The sequence below is a fragment of the Chaetodon trifascialis genome, chromosome 6 (assembly GCF_039877785.1).
Source record: "Chaetodon trifascialis isolate fChaTrf1 chromosome 6, fChaTrf1.hap1, whole genome shotgun sequence".
NCBI lineage: Eukaryota > Metazoa > Chordata > Actinopteri > Chaetodontiformes > Chaetodontidae > Chaetodon > Chaetodon trifascialis.
Window position 1 is genome coordinate 18,634,200 of NC_092061.1, and position 18,931 is coordinate 18,653,130.

Consider the following 18,931-nt stretch of genomic DNA (forward strand, 5'->3'; position numbering starts at 1 on the left):
GATGTACCCAAATCCCTTTTTCATACACCATTGTTTCGCGCCATCACCATTCCAAGTGTAGCTGGCAATTGACTGCACTCTTATTCCGCCTTTCATTCTCTCCGCCTCATCAAAAGAAACTGTTTCTGCTGGCAAGAAAAAATGCAAATGCTTGCCTTGTGCTCTCTTTCCACAAGGCCAGAATGGTAGAGGTGTTAATGAGTGACAAAGCGTTCTCATTACCAGGAGAGGGTACTTGGGCTCGGTCTGTCTAATCAGCCCTAATGCATTTCAGTGCCTAATGCTCCCAAACTGCCGACTACAGCAAGCAGGGCCATTTATTATAGCAAGACCTTCTTCTGCATCCAATGAAACCGGCACATAGTCTCCAGAGCTCTGTGGTCGCATACATCAAGCAGGAGCGCAGTTTGTCACTGTCTGGATCAGTTCACGCTCACCTGTTAGCGTGACCTGCTGTTTGGGGAACATAAAGGTACATTTCCTTGAATTTTGAAGTGAATGGCCAACAGTTACCCTCCAGTAGGCATGAAAGTGCTTAACAATGATACAGCTACTATTTGTAGACATTTAAATATATTCTGCCCAGAGCTAAGCTAAGCCTAATTCTGTGCTATGAAAATGTTATCAATGTTATAATGTTATTCAAAAAGTTAATCTTTTTTCTTAATACACACATATATATATATTATTTGGTCTCAGAGGGATCTGCTGATCTACTCCTTTTTGTCTTTAATGAAGATACATTTTAAAGCACATTTTTGTAGCTTGACTCTTCATTCATAAATTCAGAATAGCTCTCATGAGCCTGAAGCTTGAGTGATCATAATTTAGTTTCCATGCATGGTTTTTTTCTTATGAAGTCCTGGTAACAGTTTTATTTTTTTAACCTTTTTAACCTTATTTAATCAGGGACGATTCACTGAGAGGACGCCTCTCTTTTGAAGGAACACACTGATCACAGTTACAGCCCTGGACACTGGCCAGAACAACCATAGGTTCATCTGCTGGTCAGTGATTAGCTCTAACGGAGCAGCTGGGGTTAAGGGCCTCGCTCAAGGGCATCAGCGACCTTCCAGTCATAAGGTCACTTCTCTAACCTTTATAGAAGAGAATTGGGATGCCATTGACCTCTCTCACCGATCTTTTCCTCCATGTTTCCTCCTCCTACTCCTTTGTATTTTTTACATTATTCAGTGAAGAAGAAAACAAAGCACATGATTGGCTGACACTCATGCATGTCTTTAAATAAAGCTGAGGCTCTCTCATCTTGTGAGTCATGGTGGGCAGTGCCAGATGCTTTTTGAGGTTTAATTCCCAATGAATGGGGTTAACTCTTGTAAATCTATTTCCCCTTTTCATGACTGAGCCAATGAGACCCTTTATACTGCATGTTGGGAAGATCATCTAACTGTACCAAAGCTATGATGAAACTAATATGGAGACAGCTACAGGACTCATCAACTGGTCTGCAACTAACAATTACCTTCAGTGTCAGTTAATCAACTGATTTTATGAAGAATTTTTCACTATAAAACACCAGAAGCTGCCAGAAAAAAACAAGAGATTTGCTATGTCTGGTACTCAGGGGGATGGGTTGGGAAGTTTCAAGGCTTAGCTGTTCCTCCCTTGATGGCCTTGATGGACAGTCAAGTAAAAGAGAGGCTTGACTTGACTGCAGGTTTCAGTGAACAATAACACTGAAATAGTAAATACTTAAAGGAACTTTGCTTGACATTTGACAGATGACATGCTGCTTTGATTGTCGTGACAAACCGTAAGATGTGACAACTGAAAATGACATAGTGGACGAATGTGTCATTTGTGTCAACAGCTTCATTTGTTCGTGTCAGTTTACAGTTCAGTGTGTCTGCATGCACCCTTCCATTTCTTTCTGTACTGCCTCATGTGTCCATGTCTGCTCCCTCCTCTGCCTTATTTACTACCCTACCATTAATGATGTAAACACGCCAAATCACTCCTGCATGGAATTCACATCAATTTTGATTGAGCCAACACCACACACCCTTTCCATTTTTACCAATAAAGCATATGTTCATCCTCATTATCAAAGCCAAGGTGAAGCTGTCCTAGTGAGTTCCAGTCAAAAGCGTCTTCTTACACATCTCTTCTTTAGTGTGCATCACCCCAGCTGCTTGCTCACACCCTCGTCTTTGCTTCTTATGAATTTCAGTCCGCCTGTACTTGAAAGGCTCATTCAATGAGCCCGTGGCGCTTCAAAGGCCTTCATCTCCTTTTCCACATCAGTCATTTTCAGAGAGCAAATGAAATGGACCTCTGGACAGCAATCAAGCTGGTCAACAGATGGAACCTGACAAGTTTCTCTTCTTTATAATGATGACTTAACACTTGAAGAGAATAATGGACAGAGGACACAAATATCTCAGGCTAGCATGAGCATGTGTGTCTGTGCACATGAAGATCTGTGCAGGCGTGAAGTGTCCGTGAAATCGAGGAATGCCAATGAATCGCACATTTCTTGCACCCACAACTGGCACCTATAAGCCTCAATAGAACTGTTTTTTGGGGGTCATTGTTAGCTATTCATGTTGGTAAACCAACCTTTGTTTATAAAGTTTGTCCTAACAAGCATTAACATTAGCCTCTATTACAATAAATAGACTAGTCGAACACTGCTAGTCGAATACTGGTCAGTTAAACTATTATTTTATTAATGTACACATATAAATTCTAGGATAAGGTCCAATGTTCATCATACACGGTGGAAAGTGCTTCAGCGGCATTTAAAATACGATTCACTTGTTGAGGAATATAATTAACAGTTTCAAATACATAGACTGTGTTTAACCTTATAGATTAAATGGTGCTCAAATTTGACTGTTTTGTGAGTGTTTTTCTTGCTTTTAGAGTAGTCAACCAGTCAGAAATTAGTCATTAGGGACATCCCGAGTGGACCTATATTACCCGTGTTAGGGACAAAAAGTCAGGATAGGTTGGCTTGGACTAATGGTTTGAACCATTGCAAAAACTTATTTCAAAGTTCTTGCACTCCAGAAAGTCTCAACAACAGGTGCATGAGATCAAAAAATCTGACAGTGAGTATTAGTGATTGGCGTTGTAGGGATTTTTTTTTTTTTTTTTTTTTTTTTCGTTCACAGACGTTTTTTAAAAGAATCTGTCTCTTCCAAGTACCCCAACTGGATGGAATAGCTACTGCCGGAGTCTTTGAAGATTAGAAACTCTTCTCTCCCACATTTTCCATACCTAGGTCATCGAACAAGATTAACAAGAAGTTTCAGTATCAATGACAAAAATAACAAATTGCTAATTAAACATTTCTGTTCCATTCTGGCAAAATAATAGAATCACACATTCATAAGGGCAATTAGCTGTTCACAGGCATTGTGATTTTTTTAAGTGAGGTCCTAAGGTTCATTGTATTAAGTGAAAGCCTATTGTGCCCTCCTGCACAGTGTGTTTTTATGTTCTAAACAGCAGAAGGGGAAAAAAGGATAAGGGACAATCGAGCATTCCTCTGAGTCAACAGCCAATAGGCAGCCAGAGCACAGAATCAAAGGCTAAATAGGAAGTGAAGGCAGCTATGTGCATTGGCAGGGGATGGAATGTATCACAGATCTATCTCATGTTTTCAGTCTTTACTTCAGTGAAGCTCACTGGCATGCGATCTGTTTTGTGCTTTGTACCAGTCTGGATAGGATTTCATCATTCTGTTGTGATGGGATCATCTCATACGGGACATTTGGCTCGCAGATAATCTTGCTTATGTGTGTCAGGATCAATCAGGATGCATTTATGTGCAGTTATGTGATGCCAGTGATGAGTCATTTGGATTATTTTACCCTTCTCAATCTGTTCTGGTTATTTGTCTGCAAAGATTTTAGAGAAAAAGAGTTTTGTAGAGGGAGTTTCACACTTTCACACAGAGAAAAGTGTTTGCAACACTTAAGTATGTGAAGAATATTCCTCACACAGTACAATCATGTATTAATAGTGTTATTAATGTGCCATTCACACTGAATCACTGATGTGATTGTTTTAGGTTATCACTCACCAGTTAGTACTGTGAACATGAGTTATTCTTAACTGGTGTTGATGGGATCTATAGGTTGGCTTTGCAAATATGTTATTATACTATACTATACTTATTTACATATATTGTGCCCTCTAGTGGCCGTAGTAATAATGACAAGAGCAAAGGAAGTCAGGTGACATAGCATGAAGAGCAAGAAAGTCTGCTTATGGAGGAAGGTGGGTCGGATGGATGGCTCAAACAATCTGCTGATCGTGTCCCGTCTGGAACCAAAAGTCAATGTTGACCCGTTTTAAGCTACATAACGTACTTATCAATGATCTTTTCCTAAACCTAAGCAAGTAGTTTTTGTGTCTAAACTTCAGCAAATGAAGAAGAAGGCTTGTTGCTGGCACTCTCCTACAGTGATATATGTCATTTTGGGAATCATTAGTTATTTGGTCGTACAGGTACGAGGATGTTTTGGCTCAGCAGACTCAGAGTCTAACATTGCAGATGTTGAGATTTAGAAGCTGTAACTCACACCCCAAAATCTCCTCCTCACCCTGCTGGATCCTTGCGCCTGAGATTTCACGTCATATCCCATCACTGGAATAAATCCAGAGGTGTCCCCTCTGCTTTGTCTCTGCTTGCAGCCCCTCCTTTGACGAGGAACTCTCCCCTCGGCCCAAGGGGAAGAAGAAGAAGAGAAAGTCCGATCGGAGGAGGAAAAGGAAAAGGTCAGTTCCCAAAATGAGATGACTCTGCAGTGAGTTATACTGTTGGACACCTTTTGTCGCATTTCCTGAAAGTTAATTAAGAGAGGAGGAATGTTTGGTGCTCACTTGAGTTCGTGTTTATCTGTTCTCCCCCTTTAGGTCTCCTTCCTACAGCCTGTCGCCACTGAGGAAGAAGAAAAAGAAGAAGAAGAAGAGCTCCAAGAAAAGCAAGCGGCATAGGTAGTTCTTGCTTACTATGACAATATTGGAAAAAAAGGCATGATGTTTATTTTTAGGTCACCAAAATCATCTGTTTTTCCCTATTCCAGGTACACCTCCAAAAAGTCAAAACACAGGTATGTATACTGCTATTGCAAAGGTTTGTGTATAATTTTAGCATGTCTAGTGGCTTTAATCTCAAATTTAATAAAAGAGCAAAGAGTTCACATCTGGATTTCTGTCCTAAGTGTGGTGTAACATTTAGTGTCTGCTAAGATTATTGGATTTCCAACTTAAAAGCCAATGTCCTTTACAGTGTGTATCAGTAAGAAAACAGGCTGTCTGTGCAGGCTTTGTCAGTCTTAACACTCCTCACTCATGACTCTATTCTCTTTCATCCCACCAGCTCTTCAAGTTTAAAACATAAGAGGAAGGATGAGCGCAAGCACAAGAAAAGGTCAGTCTGTGACTGTTGCATCAGAATCATGTACTCTCCAAATCCTACAACTTTTTTTATCCCCCCCCCCACACACACCACCACCACCTTCCTCCGCCATGGTAAGCCCATCCACCCTTTTCAGAACACCCATTGCTGAGGAAGAAAGAGAGAGCATCCTCCAAAATGCTCTCATGTAGGGGCACGCTGGGTGAATAGAGAAACGTCCAGCTTTTATTTTTCTGAGCAAAGCGTGAAAAAAGCCTCGTAAAGAGGAAAACTGATTGAAGGCTTGAGCCACAAAGAGAGGGGGAAAAAGGGGTGAAAGAGGGTAAGAGAAACCAATTTCATGCTGTGATCTTTCAACATTTTATAATTCGACTTTGGATGAGCGGGCCGTTGTTTGTAAGCACAGAGCCAAGTTCAGTTGTTGCATACTTCAACAGAAACCACGGTTTTCCAGCTCTGTACAACTCTCTCGCCTCTTTTGTTCTCTTCAGGCCTTTGTTATTCCTTTACACTCTAATCTTCTCTGACGCACTCTCCTATTTTTAAAACACGGTTCACATACATCAGAGGTGGAGATGGACACTGGGGAAAAAACATTGCATTATACATCCTTAAAGTCATGTGGGCTTGATCTGATTGTTCCTTTTAAATCTTGAAATGTGCTGCTCAGAAAACAACATCCAAACAAACAAAAACAAATACGCGCTCCGCCGTACAGCAACTAATACTCATTTTAATGTTTGATTGATCTATCCATATTATCCTGTGTATCAGGTGAACTGGTTGATATGGTATACTGTATGGTATGGTTGGTATTTTCAGTTTACTACATCTTGGGTACATCTTATTTTCCTCATTTTAGATCTTAGCACGACTGAATTGCCATCTGTTCCACTTCATTCATTCAGCCTGACGTATCCATCCCAGCAGGAGTTGCTAGGAGTAGTTAACTTCATGTTTCTCACATTGATTTGAAAAGAAAGATGTTGATTTAGTTATTTCTGTAAGTCGCCTTGCATCAACCTCTACAGCCGTGCCGATCTCATCCACACTCATAACCATTTTTCTGCAGCAGTTTTTCATGGTTATACCTCTGTAGGTGGTTAGCTGTGGAGGAAACGTCATCCCCAGTCTTAATCACAAGCACAACCCCAGACCAGTTTTAACTCACCAGTCCATCTTGCTAGGCTTTGAGTCGTGCACTCGTGGCTAAACCACATCCTGTGAGGAACTGCTGGAGGCTATGCACGGGTGTAGTTTAGATGTGACAACAACAATAATAAAGAGATTAGCGTAGATGCTGCTATAACATCAGCTTTGTCAGAACTGGAGTATTTCTTCATTGACAGAAGAGCGCCAGCAGCAGCTGTGGCTGGAGGCATTATGTCTTCAGGTTGTCCACCCCTCCGTCATTCCCATTCTCGTGAATGCGCCACAAGAATAACACCTTGACACAGATGCTCCCTTGGACTCAAGAATGAACTGATTAGATTTGGTGACCTCAAAAAATACATTTTTGACCAGAAATCAAGAATTCAAACACCAAAACACATGTAAAAACACTTTTCTGGCTATTATTCAACACCATAACTCAGGAACAGCAGGGGAGATTGTGACCATATTTCACATTTGGTCAGATACTGAAGTGGTGACACTAATCTTTGATGTCCACCTTGAAACTGTGCTGATTGTGTAGATCTTCTGAGCTGCTGAGTTGAAGGCGTGTAAAACATCCACGTTTTACAATTTGTAGCCTCTTTGCATCAACATCCATATTTGAAGCACTGTAGTCACCACCAGCTCACTGGATCTGCTGATGTTGAGCTTCAGGTGATTGTTGCTGCTCCATGTGATGAAGCTCTATCAGTCCTCTGTCTTCCTCTGTAAAAGTAGTCTTGAAGTGAAGACAGCATGTTTCTCAGTGGAAAATATTCACTGGAATCATACATGCCACTTTAGTGAGATCACCAAAAAACACACTTAATGCCCTTTATTAATGTCCCTCAAAGTCTTCACTACATATATTACATGAGTCTGGACAGACATAGCTGTAAATTCAACTTGACTGGTTGGCGGTGACATATAACTACAAGGCAGTCATTCTAGTTTGGAGGTGCCTGTCCTTTTCATAGTGGTTGACAGTAAGCACTTGAAATCTTAGGCCACCAGAGCACCACAGATCAGCCAAACTTAGTATGTGGGAGAGAAAACAAAGTCAAAGTGTAAAACGCCATATCACAAAACAAAAAGTGTGCATGGACAATAAGCACAAGTTGGACAGCAGACACAGACCATCAGCTACAAACTTACAAAGCTGCAGAACAGATAGAAGCAGCAAATGTTCATCTGAGAAGCTGGATTTTGTGCTTGTAAATCACAAATGATGAAGTGATGATAAAAATGATTGTCAAGTAGCTTCAGTCGATTGTCTAATCATAGTGCTCTCTTTGCTCCTTATCCACTTGTGTCCTCTCTCCTCTGCTCTCTTCATCACCTCCTTCAGTTCCCGGACTCACTCAAGGCGGAGACGACGCTATCGGAGGTCAGAGTCGGACAGTTCTTACTGCCAGTCTTCCACAGAGGACAGGTAGGAACCCATTCCTCCCCCTCCCCGTCCCCCTGACTCCCTCACTTTATCTTATCAGCCCGAGGTGTCTACCGAGTTCCTGGTCACACAGCAGCGATGACTGATAAGGCAGAGGTGACTTCCACATCTCAGGCACGACCAGCCCTTATCACAGCTTCACAGGAAATGGCCCCAAATTCTCTCCACAGATCAATGCTCTCAGTTATAATGACATACTGCAAAAACTTGGACACATGATGATGATGATGATGATGTTGTTTTTTGCAGGTTTTATAGATTATAGTGAACAGGTTTGTTGACATGGCGATGAGGCCACTCCTTGAATAATCATCCATCGCCACTGAATGGAAAATATTACATTCAGAGTTTCTCAGTCTTTGATTACACAACAGATTACAGTTCATTTTTCAGGATGGCCAAAACGAAACAACAGAGAGAAATGTTGCTGAAGTAAATTCAGATATTTCACTGACATCAAATGTGCTCAACTGCCAATTTCTGTCCCATTCTCTGAGGTGATGAGTTGGCTGAAAATGAAAAGAAGCACTTGCATCACGATGCTGTATTATGAAAACTAAATCCAGCTTTTTCCAAACAGACACCATGTGCAAAAATCTGTGGTGCATCAGGATTTAGGAGACCTGGCAGCTGTAGTGGAGGAAAGCAATGGAATGCTTGACCACACGGACATGAAGTGGAGACCTGCAACCAAATCAGTGTGTAAAACGGCCCCAAAATATCGCTCCATCCTCTCAACTGCCACCGTAAGTACACTTTAGGACTCTTACCAATGCTGCTGCTTGTTCACTTTGATTTCTCAGTTACGGCCATGTAAACAGCTTATTGTCAGTCAAATAAAATGCCGACAGCGACACGATTTGGTTTGGAAAATGATTCTCACTAAAGAAAAAAAAACATTTTCTTCTTTAGCTCATCAATATTTTTCAGAAAATATCCTTTAATGGATCATGTTTACAAAATGAAAAATCGTGCATGGCCTTACTCTGAGCTCCTTTCATAAATAAATTATTTTTTGCAGTAATTTTGTCAGCGTTTGTTTTCCTGTTTTCAAAACTGACGCCATCAAGTTCCTGGTAGAGAAGATTTTCCGTAGTAATAATGATACCACTGGAAAAAATTACACGTTTTGAAGTTTTATTTACCCTCCTGTTGAGAAATCAAGCGTCCAATTCAAGTGAAAATTAACACCACCATCAAAAAGAGCTATTTCTCACTACACATTTGTACTCCTTCATTAAAGGTATTACTGGAAAGTTATGAACATTTTGTTCAGTGTGAATATTCGATGAATTATTTAATCACAACCGTGGTCAAGACTAGGAAAGTAAAACCTTTGGTTGGCTTAAATATATATGAATGTTTGCTAGATTTGTAGCTTTTTTCTGTGCTGTTCTGCAGAGGTGCAAAGTACTTGCACTGCACAGTTGTTACCGTTCTGCTTTTTTTTTTTTTTTTTTTTTTTGTCAAACCATAATGTGTAAGCAGCAGGCAGGAAGTGTGACAGACTGTGCTTAGCTCATCTGTAGAGTTTTAAGTTAGGGACGGTGTGAGACGGGACATAAACCATTAGTTTCTCCCAGGCTACATAAACGTCACACTGCTCCTTGTGCTTGCACCCATCATACTCATGTCAGCATAAACATTAAAGAGACTGGGCTGAAGACTAAGATAAAGAATGATCCTTTAGACTCATTTTGGAATAATTAGTTTTCCTGCTAATTTGGAAAAAAAAAACAACTAAAGAACAGGTCAGAAAATCTTTTTTTTTTTTTTTATTTAAATACTACATTTTATTTTATATCATGGGCCGACCCATGTGCTCAAACAGTAAAAAGGGCTGTTTTCTTTTTAATGCAGTATTTTGTTTGTGACCGCTAAGTACTAGTACACTAGAATTCAGGACTGACATGATACAGAAGCAGGGAAAAATACACATTATATTTTTACTTTGGTGCTTTTCAGTCCCCTCTTGTCATTGCATCTGCTTTATGGTCCAGCAGACAGTTTGAGTGCAGACTTTGAACTTTAAAATTGTGCTATATTGCAGGTTGATTTTCCTTTTTTTTTTTTTTTTTAAGTGATGTTTCCCAAAGACCCTCACAGATACAGCGGCATGTCAACTCATTGTCTTGTGCTTATTGGAGCGTGAAATATATTTAATTTCTCTCCAGCAATCATTAAATTATGCTAATTGCACAGACGAATGTTTTTAATTACACACCACAGGGTTTTAATTGAAATTCAATAAATTAATCCATATATTGAATCACGCCTGGCGTTTCAAAACCCCAAAGTCCTTCAGGAGGACTTTACAGTCGGTTACTGCGGGGAAGCCTCACTGCTCACTGTATCTGAATTATTCAGTGGTGTTTGCATTTATTTATGGGTTTTAATTTGGTGAATAAAAGACACACAGTTTCAAAGTGATGGAGAATGATCTTTGCTTAATATTTCTTTCCCAAAAAAGCAAGCGATAAAGGGAAAGGTAGGTATGACCGGACAGAAAAACCATCAAAAATATGAATAATCGACATGAATGTGGTTGATGTTAACATATGTCAACCGTTTCTGTAAATATGATTGGGGGATTTCTTTTGTGGTGGAAGCATAAGAAACGTTGGGGCAACAAAAGGAAAAGAAAGCACACAAGAACCATTAGCAACAATACCAAGGCAGAGATAAAATGTTTACTTGACGGCAGCCTTGTCAAAATTCCTCGAGGTGACATTGAAGAATGTCTCTGTTTAACATTTGAAATCTTTTCCTCTTGAGTATGCACAGACTGTGTGTAGATGCGAGTGGTAAATTTCCCTTAGGGTTGGTTTGTTGTGTCGACTATAGACGAGATAATGGGAAACCGGTGGGAGGACAGACTGGATAAACCTCTGAGGGTCTTGTAATCAATGAGTAAAGAGAGATCATAATTTTGTGAGATTAGTCAACTTTGACTCTTGGAGAGTCAGTATCCTTTTCCATCTGTGGATATCTGCAGTAAAAATACACGTTTTAATTCCGGTGTGCAGTAGTTGTACTCACATACAAGCACGCTTTAAAGTATTCTGGGACTTTTCGCTCCTGACAAACTCCAAAACAATGCACCATTAAGGAAAGAAAAAGGAACATGCCAATATAAGTCTAACTGGCTCTGGGTTTGAAGAGAGGGTTATTGTCTTTTTCTTGCAATTTACGACTCTAATGATGCACTTATGTTGCCCGCTCTTCCCTTTTTCTTACACCTTACCTACTTAAGGAGGAAATCTTGATTGGTAAGTCGATGCTATCCGCAGATTTAGGGGTTTACCTGTAGGTCGGTGCAGGCTAATTATTTACTTCTTACAGGAGAAAGAGCACAGTCATCTGTCCTATTGTGAGGGCTTTCTTAGTTAGACTGATGGGATCTCTCTTTGTCTGCAATCCTTTTCATTTCTACATAATACCCATTTTGTGATGTTTGTTCAATGTTCTTTAAATGAGGCTTTTCAATGGGGCTATTGTTTACTCCTTTTCTCTTCACTCGAGTTAGAGTCGGTAGATTTTTCACGCATAGTTTTTCTTTCTTCTCTGCTCTTCTGTTGTTCCTTTCATATAATTGTTTTAGTTTAGCCTTACTTTATCTGAATTTGTTTCTTGTTGATTTCTTTGACTTTAGTTGAGTTCAGACTTTCTTTTGAGGTTAATCGCATGCTTCAAATTTGCATGATGTCTTTATCTTTCAAAGTTTTCTGTCCCAAGAAAAAAGAAATCTCTTCTCTGTGTTTTCAAGGGAATATGTGCCTTTGTAATAGACTATTCACAGTGCATCAAAAGCAGATAGCAGGTTCCATTTATCAACACACCTTTGGTTTTAAGCTGCAGCCTCTTTGTCTGTTTGCAGATTTTGTCATCAAAACCTGGAAGCGAGCTTTTACACGGAAAAGGGTCTCAGCATTTATCGAGCCAGACCGAAGGGCCACACGATTACGATTCCGGGAATGACACGTCTTCACCGCCATCAAGCAAAACTGGTGTTTCTCGGGCGAGTGTAACTGTCAACAAGAGGAACCACTGTGAACGTCTGGCCTCGCCAGAGAAGCTGAAGTTCACTGACAATGTCTCTGATTCAGGGAATTCTGTGACCAGCTACGCCTCCTTGTGCAAACCTTATGGGGAGGACGGCTTGTCCGCAACCCTTTTCAGTGGAAACGGCAAGAGGTAATGTTGTGTTCATAATAAATAATCCATCTGAATGAATGCTTCCCAGGAAAATTGCAAGCTGTTTATCTTCTGTTTCCACGCTCTGTTTCCTCTTTTGAAATATTCATCATATGAGTGAAAATAAAGGAGAGCATTTCTTAAAAACAAAACAGGCTCCAGTTTTGGCTTTATCACTCAAAGCAGTGAAATGTCGAAATGTGTTTTCTTTGCAGAGAGCAGATAACCTTGGGGTGCCGGGTAGAGGTTGTGAGATCTCCAAAGACCTCCAGCTGCTCACAAAGGGTGAGCAAGTCGTCTCGAAGGCGACTGAAAACCCGGTCATCCAGCAGCAGGAGCAGGAGCAGATCCTCGGGGAGTTCCAGATACTCCGGACACTACTCACGCAGCCTGTCACTGTCATCTTGCAGGTGGGTTGACTATTTTTATGTTGTACATCACTAATATCCAGTAATACCCAAGTTACAGGAAGTACATCTCCACTCATGTATGTCAATTTACACTTAAAAAAGTAGAAATGTGGGAAACCCTGGTGACCTCGTGATTAAGCTTTGATCAGAAACCACAACATCCTTGATTCACGATGAGCCTGGGGTCTTTGATGCATGTCATTCCCCATTTGTTTCTGCCCTTTGGAAAAGAGAAGATTAAATAAAAGCTGATGGAAATAGTTTTTTAGCCATGTTCATGCTGTGGTTTGAGGGATGTCAGTGTCATTTGGTTTGTCCATTTTAGAGCGCCACTGTCAGGCCAGGATTTCAATGTGTCCAATACTTTGATTTACCACCAACTCAAGACATTCCCATCATCCTCAGATGTACTTTATGTTTTTTGCTACTCAGCAAATGTTCACATGTCAATCAAGATTGACAACTTGGTGAACTTTATACGTGCTAAACAGCATTAGTATGTTCACCATGAGCATGAAACAAAACATTCGTCCACTCAGTGTTACAGGCCTGCGCTGCACTAAAAAGTCCACAAAGTGAAGAGTAAAATGAGCAAGCATGTTGGGGTGTACGTAACGGTCCTCATGTCCTCATTTCCAGTCTAGATGGACACCATCAGGTACACGTGAATCAGAAGAGACAAATTGATTCATTTGCAAAATACAAATGCTGTCTTAGGTGGGAAAAAGCAACAGATGTCATAATGAATCAGAATTAGTGGTGTTCCATCAGTGCAGCATTATCATGCATATGTGATATAGTTGCAAAAAGAAGTTGATAGAAACAAACACAAATTTCAGGAATTCTAATAAGAATTTGTGGAACATTTAATAACTACTGCTATTTGGCTCAATTCCAGGAGATAACTGTTATTTTTTTCTCCTGGCCAGCTCATATTCTCGCTCGCCGAGTTATTCAGCTGATCTGAGGCGACGAGGCAGCGTAGCCAGCCTGAGCTCCAGAGGAAGCTACTCCAGATACAGTGCTGACAGGTGAACATCACCAAATGTTTTCACCGCTAATCGCTCCTCATTAATGGCGTACAAAAACAAACAAATATTTACAGTGCTGGTGAACAATTTTTCACATGAGTATGACTGCTCCTCAGACTACGAGACAGAAAGAGAACACCGAGTTCCAGAGAGACAGATGTGAAGCATGCACATAAGGTTAGTGGGAAGAGACGAAGACGCAAATCCTACTCTCCTATGAAGAAAAGGAGGAGAGACTCACCAAGCCATCTGGAAGCACGCCGAATCACAAGGTAGAGCTTTCCCAGCCAGGGTATTTATAGTTACATTATCCATTTTTATGCCTTAAGGCAGCAGAGATGTGCTGCTGGTCCCACCCTCCACCCTCAGTTGGACAAGTCCCCAACCCTGGTGTTGATGAGTTGTGTGCGATGACGCGGCATTTAGCCAAAGGATGAGATAAGCGTCAGCCCTAAAGCCACCACAGGTGCTAAAGAAGCAGATGGTGAACAGAGCCAACCTGAAATGTAAAAAAAAAGCCAAGCAAGTCGAATATAACTTTATGTAGTTATTGCTCTGCTAATCTATGTGGTTTTAAAACTGCACCATTAAAAATTTTTAGCGTCCAGTTCAGCTCATTGTTTTGGTTTTATTACCCTCAACTTTTGGCCAGTACGTTCCTGTGAAAGAGGTTTTTAATTGTACTGAAGCCTTTTCCAGGTTCAATAAAGTTCCATATGCAGCAGACAAAGTTCGTGACTAGCTGGTAGTGGAGACCAAGAAAGAGCTAAAATGGGAGGAATCTGCCGTTTTGTAACATGTTAGCTAATGCAATATATACTGCGATAAGTTTGGGGATTTTTTAGTGACCACCTTTAAACCTGTATTAATTGGTGTTTGTGGCAATTAGGGGGTATTGCAGCAAGCTGTAAACCCCATAATATTGATGATGTTAGCAAACATTTGCCAGTTTACCAACAGACAGAGCAACCTTAGCATTTCATTTTGTGTGTCTGGCCACGTGGCGCCTCCTGATGGAAATGTCTGGTTCTTTAGCTGCTAAATGTTCCACTGTGTTCACCAGCTAGTTGTTAACTTTGTCTGTCTGCCCGTTTGGTGCTAAGCAGGTGGTAGACAGTGGATTCATTAGACTTTTTTTTTTTTTTTTTTTTTTTGCTGAAAACAGCTTCCTGCTGTGGCTGAAAACAAAGTGGTGGAAGTGAAAAAACAAAACAGTGAAATTGTGGCTGTAAAACCAAAACAATTAGCTGAAAGATGCTAAAGTGCCCTGCAGAGCTGAGAGCACAGACAAAGCTGGCTGATAAGACTTTGTGGGTTCTCTTCTGAAACATTAGTCATAGAAACACATTGATTAGTGCAGCTTTAATGTTTAGGAAATTGCACACATTGCAGCTTTAATTCTACCACTGTTTCACACCACTTACCTTTTTGGCCTCTCCACAGTGCCAGGAAGCGACCCATCCCTTACTTCCGACCCAGTCCGTCCTCCAGCAGCCGGTCCACCAGCGTGTCGTCCTGGAGCAGCCTCTTCACCCGCAGCCGCAGTCGCAGCCCAATCCACAGCATCAGCCGGAGCAGGAGCCGGAGCCGGAGCCACAGTTACTCCTCCTACAGGAGCTACAGCCGCAGTTCATCCTGGAACTCAATCTTTGGCACCCGCAGTCGCAGCAGGAGTCGCAGTTCATTGAACAAACGCAACAAAACCAGGCATTAGGCTTCTCAGAGAACATTAAGAGACTGAAACACCAGTCATGTTTCCAGTTGAGAGCGAGGACAGTGGATGTTGGAGCAATCGACTGTGTGCGTCTTCGAGCTCCGCTTTGACGCTTGAGTGGAAATGTCCCAGCAGGGGTCTGACTGCGTCTTTCATTGATACAGTCTTGTTCTCTCTGCCCACAGAGACCACTGGAGAATGAATGTCTTTTTGTTTGTTTGTTCTCTTCTTGTAATGCATCCTCTTGCATCAGCACCCACTAGGGCCTGAGACTGTTCATCTCTTAGATATTTACAAAAGCAACTGCACATAAGACAAAAACAGCATTCCTGTATTTGCTCAACTAACATCGCTGTTACTTATTTTGAAGTCCATGCACTTCACATTGAATTTTTATTTCAAATTCAAGTTAAAATCACTTATTTCCAGATATTTCTTTTTTTTCACCCACTAAGTATTGGCTAATGCAAGTGCAGATGCACCAGTTAAACACTTTTAGGATTTTGGACATTTACTGCCCCATGTCAGGTCTGTATGTTGTAGATTTTGCAGAGAGAAGTGAAGCATTGGTGTAAGATTCAAGCCGTTTGATCCGAGTGTTTACAAATGGCTTCAGAGGGATCGTTGTCAGGAATAAGGAAAAGGTTCATTGCTCTGATCTCAGCACTTCACAAGGTGGAGAACAGACGTGTTTCCTCTGAAAAATGAATCGGCGAGGGTGGCCTGTCGGCAAGCAAACTGCCTGTCAGCTCAAATGTCAAATTAATTTATCCTCTGATCAGGTGGAAAACAATTGAAATGTCAGGCTATGTAATACAACAGAGAGCGATTGAAACATTGTGCAGGGAAAGGGAGGAGGGGGGTTCTTTTGACAAAATCTTCAGGGTGTCAGAGGAGGTATTTTCCTTGACAATTCATGGTGAATAAAACATGTAATGAATTTATTTTGGGAAAAGGATGCTTTAAGGTAAATATGATAGACTGTCTTCTTCAAAGCTTAAATTGTCGCCTTGACCTGTCTCTACATATATCTGTCTCTGAATTTTATTTGATATGTTTCATTTCAAAAGATGGCACAGAAAGAAAAAGCTAAACCTCATTTGGTTGCAACATGTTGAAAATAAGTCTGAACTTATGGATAGCACTGATTCTCAGTTAATTTGAATAATGTTTTCTTGCTACAACACTGGAACCAAACATAAATGTCACCTGTGTTTTCATTCTTGAGTTATATCATTATGAAAAGTCAACTTTTGGATTGTGCAGCACATAAATATTTATTACTTATTTAATATTTATTGGTTTGTTGTCTCCCTCAGTAGTGGTCAGTCTTTCTATGCAACACTGTCAATCTCCAGTTATTATGACACTGCTGTAATTTATTTTTGATTTGTTGTAAATTATTCTTGGGTTTTGCCACCTCACTCGCACATACACCTCAAAGTAGAAGAAGATGATTGAAAGATGGAGGAGCAAAAACTGGAGGGGCAGAAAAGATCCTTCCTGTATGATTTTTGGCTTTGGGTGCGTTTTGTGTAACATTTCGGGAAAGATGCTTTTTTTCCTTTCTTGCCGAGCATTAGATGAGAAGATTGAAATCACTCTCATGTCTGTCTGTTAAATATAAAGCTACAGATAGCAGCCAGCTAACTTAGCTTAGCATAAAGACTGGAAATGGGGAAACAGGTGGTTTGGCTCCAAGCTCACTTGTCTTATGTGTTTACTTAAGACAATAACAAGTTGTGTGTGTGTGTGTGTGTGTGTGTGTGTGTGTGTGTGTGTGTGTGTGTGTGTGTGTGTGTGTGTGTGTGTGTGTGTGTGTGTGGTAATGTGCTGGATTATTTCTCATCAGGGAACAAGGATATTGTAAAATCTTCACCCTTTGACTTGAAATCTCAGTCCCTGCACCAGCCAAGAAATAGTCTGGCACATAACCCCCATAAAACCACAACTTTTTGTTCTTACTCTTTGGTTTTAGTACAGATTAAACAAAGGAGATATAACAGGTGAATTGGTGAGCTTTAGAGGGTGCTGACAGATGGATATTTTTTCCCCCCTTTTGACAGAAACAAACTAGATGTTTCCCCTTGCTTCCAGTCTTTATGCTTAGCTAAACTAGCTTCTGATCAGAACTTCATATTTATTGCACAGACATCAGAGTGGCATCAATCTTCATATCTGACTCTCGGCAAGAGAGCAAAAAAGTGCGTATTCCAAAACGGCAAACTATTCGGTTATGTTTGAGGCTGCTGTGACCCCACAGTTTGAATCTGCAAAAAAGTTTGAAACTGCCTTTCCATATAATTAAGAGAGTTATATTTCTCAATCATTTCAAATCCATCATCCTGTCTGTGTAACTGCTCCAGGCCTGACAGACTGCTCTCTATGCACTCAATACTCTCAGCTTATTTCCCTGAATGTCAACTAAATTGGATGAATGAGGGAAATATGATGCCGGAAGAGGAAAGAACTTGGCACAAAAGTCATTCATAAACTGATGATGACTCGTGTCGACCAGTGTTGACTTGGTGCCAGTGGAAGCTCTGTGCAGTCATGTCGATAAACTTTCTAGATGCTCCCCGTGTCAAAATGTAAAGTTTACATCAGTTATTGTGCAAAATAATTTTGGAATATGTAATTACTGTGGTGTAAATATGAATCTGCGTTGTATAAATTATATGAAAGGTGTGACTGATTTACAGAATGTGATTTTGCCATGTTGGATGTACATTGTATGGTACGGACATGATGCACTGAGCAGTGAAAGAGGAGGAGAGGAGAATACGGCAGTCAGGCATCAGTCAATGGACTCTAAATGTCTTTGTGCTAAAGATCTGATCATGTCTTCTGTTATTTTAAAAATTCCCAATAATAAGGTCACATAGCAATAGTGAAGCAGTGTTTCAGTGTTACATTATGCATTCTCTCCATGTTTTCCGTATGAACAGCATATTGCAAAAGCATAGTATGTTTTTCATGTCACAGTATGAACTCCACATAGTAATAATATGTTACCTGGAGACTGGATTGTCCGCGCCATAACCCCATGAAATCAACTTACCTTTCACTGCGTGTTTAGAAATAGCTATAGAAAATCATGTTTCAATAAAAAGGCAACTGCAGTCTTGCTTGATGTTCTGAACGCTGATGAACGCACACACCGCACCAAACCTTCTTCACAAAGTTGACTTCTTAGCTGTTTTGTTTTATCCGTACTGTGACATCAGTGCTCGACCTGAAGCTCTGCGTTATCTTCTATTAAAAAGCCAGTGAGTCACCCACAGGAGCGAGCTCCAACTCTGTGAGTGACATGTGGACAGTAACTTCATTTGGTAAAAGGGAGGCCGGCCTCTGGTCAGCTGTTGCGCCTGCACTGCAAGAAGTGTCCACATTAGCAAGCCAATTAGGCTCAACAGAAGTCTTAACCTGTTTTTTGATCCTGATAAACAGCTGAAGCTGTCGATTTGGATGAGAGCAGGCCGTTATTTAATCCAGTAGCCCTACTTTAAAGATCTGAGGATTCTGTGGAACTTGTTCGCTGGATATTTTTTGCAGTGCCGCTTCTCTCCAGACCCTCCCAGCACT

General features: G+C 40.8%; 1 protein-coding gene across 1 annotated transcript in view; it reads left to right on the top strand.

Moving 5' to 3' along the window:
- The window catches only part of srrm4 (serine/arginine repetitive matrix 4), a 63,934-nt gene extending 45,476 nt beyond the window's left edge, over positions 1-18,458 (top strand). Inside the window, exons 3-13 of the mRNA XM_070964706.1 lie at positions 4,666-4,749; positions 4,888-4,968; positions 5,058-5,084; positions 5,354-5,404; positions 7,896-7,979; positions 8,578-8,743; positions 11,875-12,191; positions 12,407-12,601; positions 13,531-13,632; positions 13,749-13,904; positions 15,076-18,458. Coding sequence (XP_070820807.1) covers positions 4,666-4,749; positions 4,888-4,968; positions 5,058-5,084; positions 5,354-5,404; positions 7,896-7,979; positions 8,578-8,743; positions 11,875-12,191; positions 12,407-12,601; positions 13,531-13,632; positions 13,749-13,904; positions 15,076-15,346 — 1,534 coding nt within the window. The 3' untranslated portion in view covers positions 15,347-18,458. The remainder of the gene's footprint in view (positions 1-4,665; positions 4,750-4,887; positions 4,969-5,057; positions 5,085-5,353; positions 5,405-7,895; positions 7,980-8,577; positions 8,744-11,874; positions 12,192-12,406; positions 12,602-13,530; positions 13,633-13,748; positions 13,905-15,075) is intronic.
- Positions 18,459-18,931: the final 473 nt, after the last annotated feature.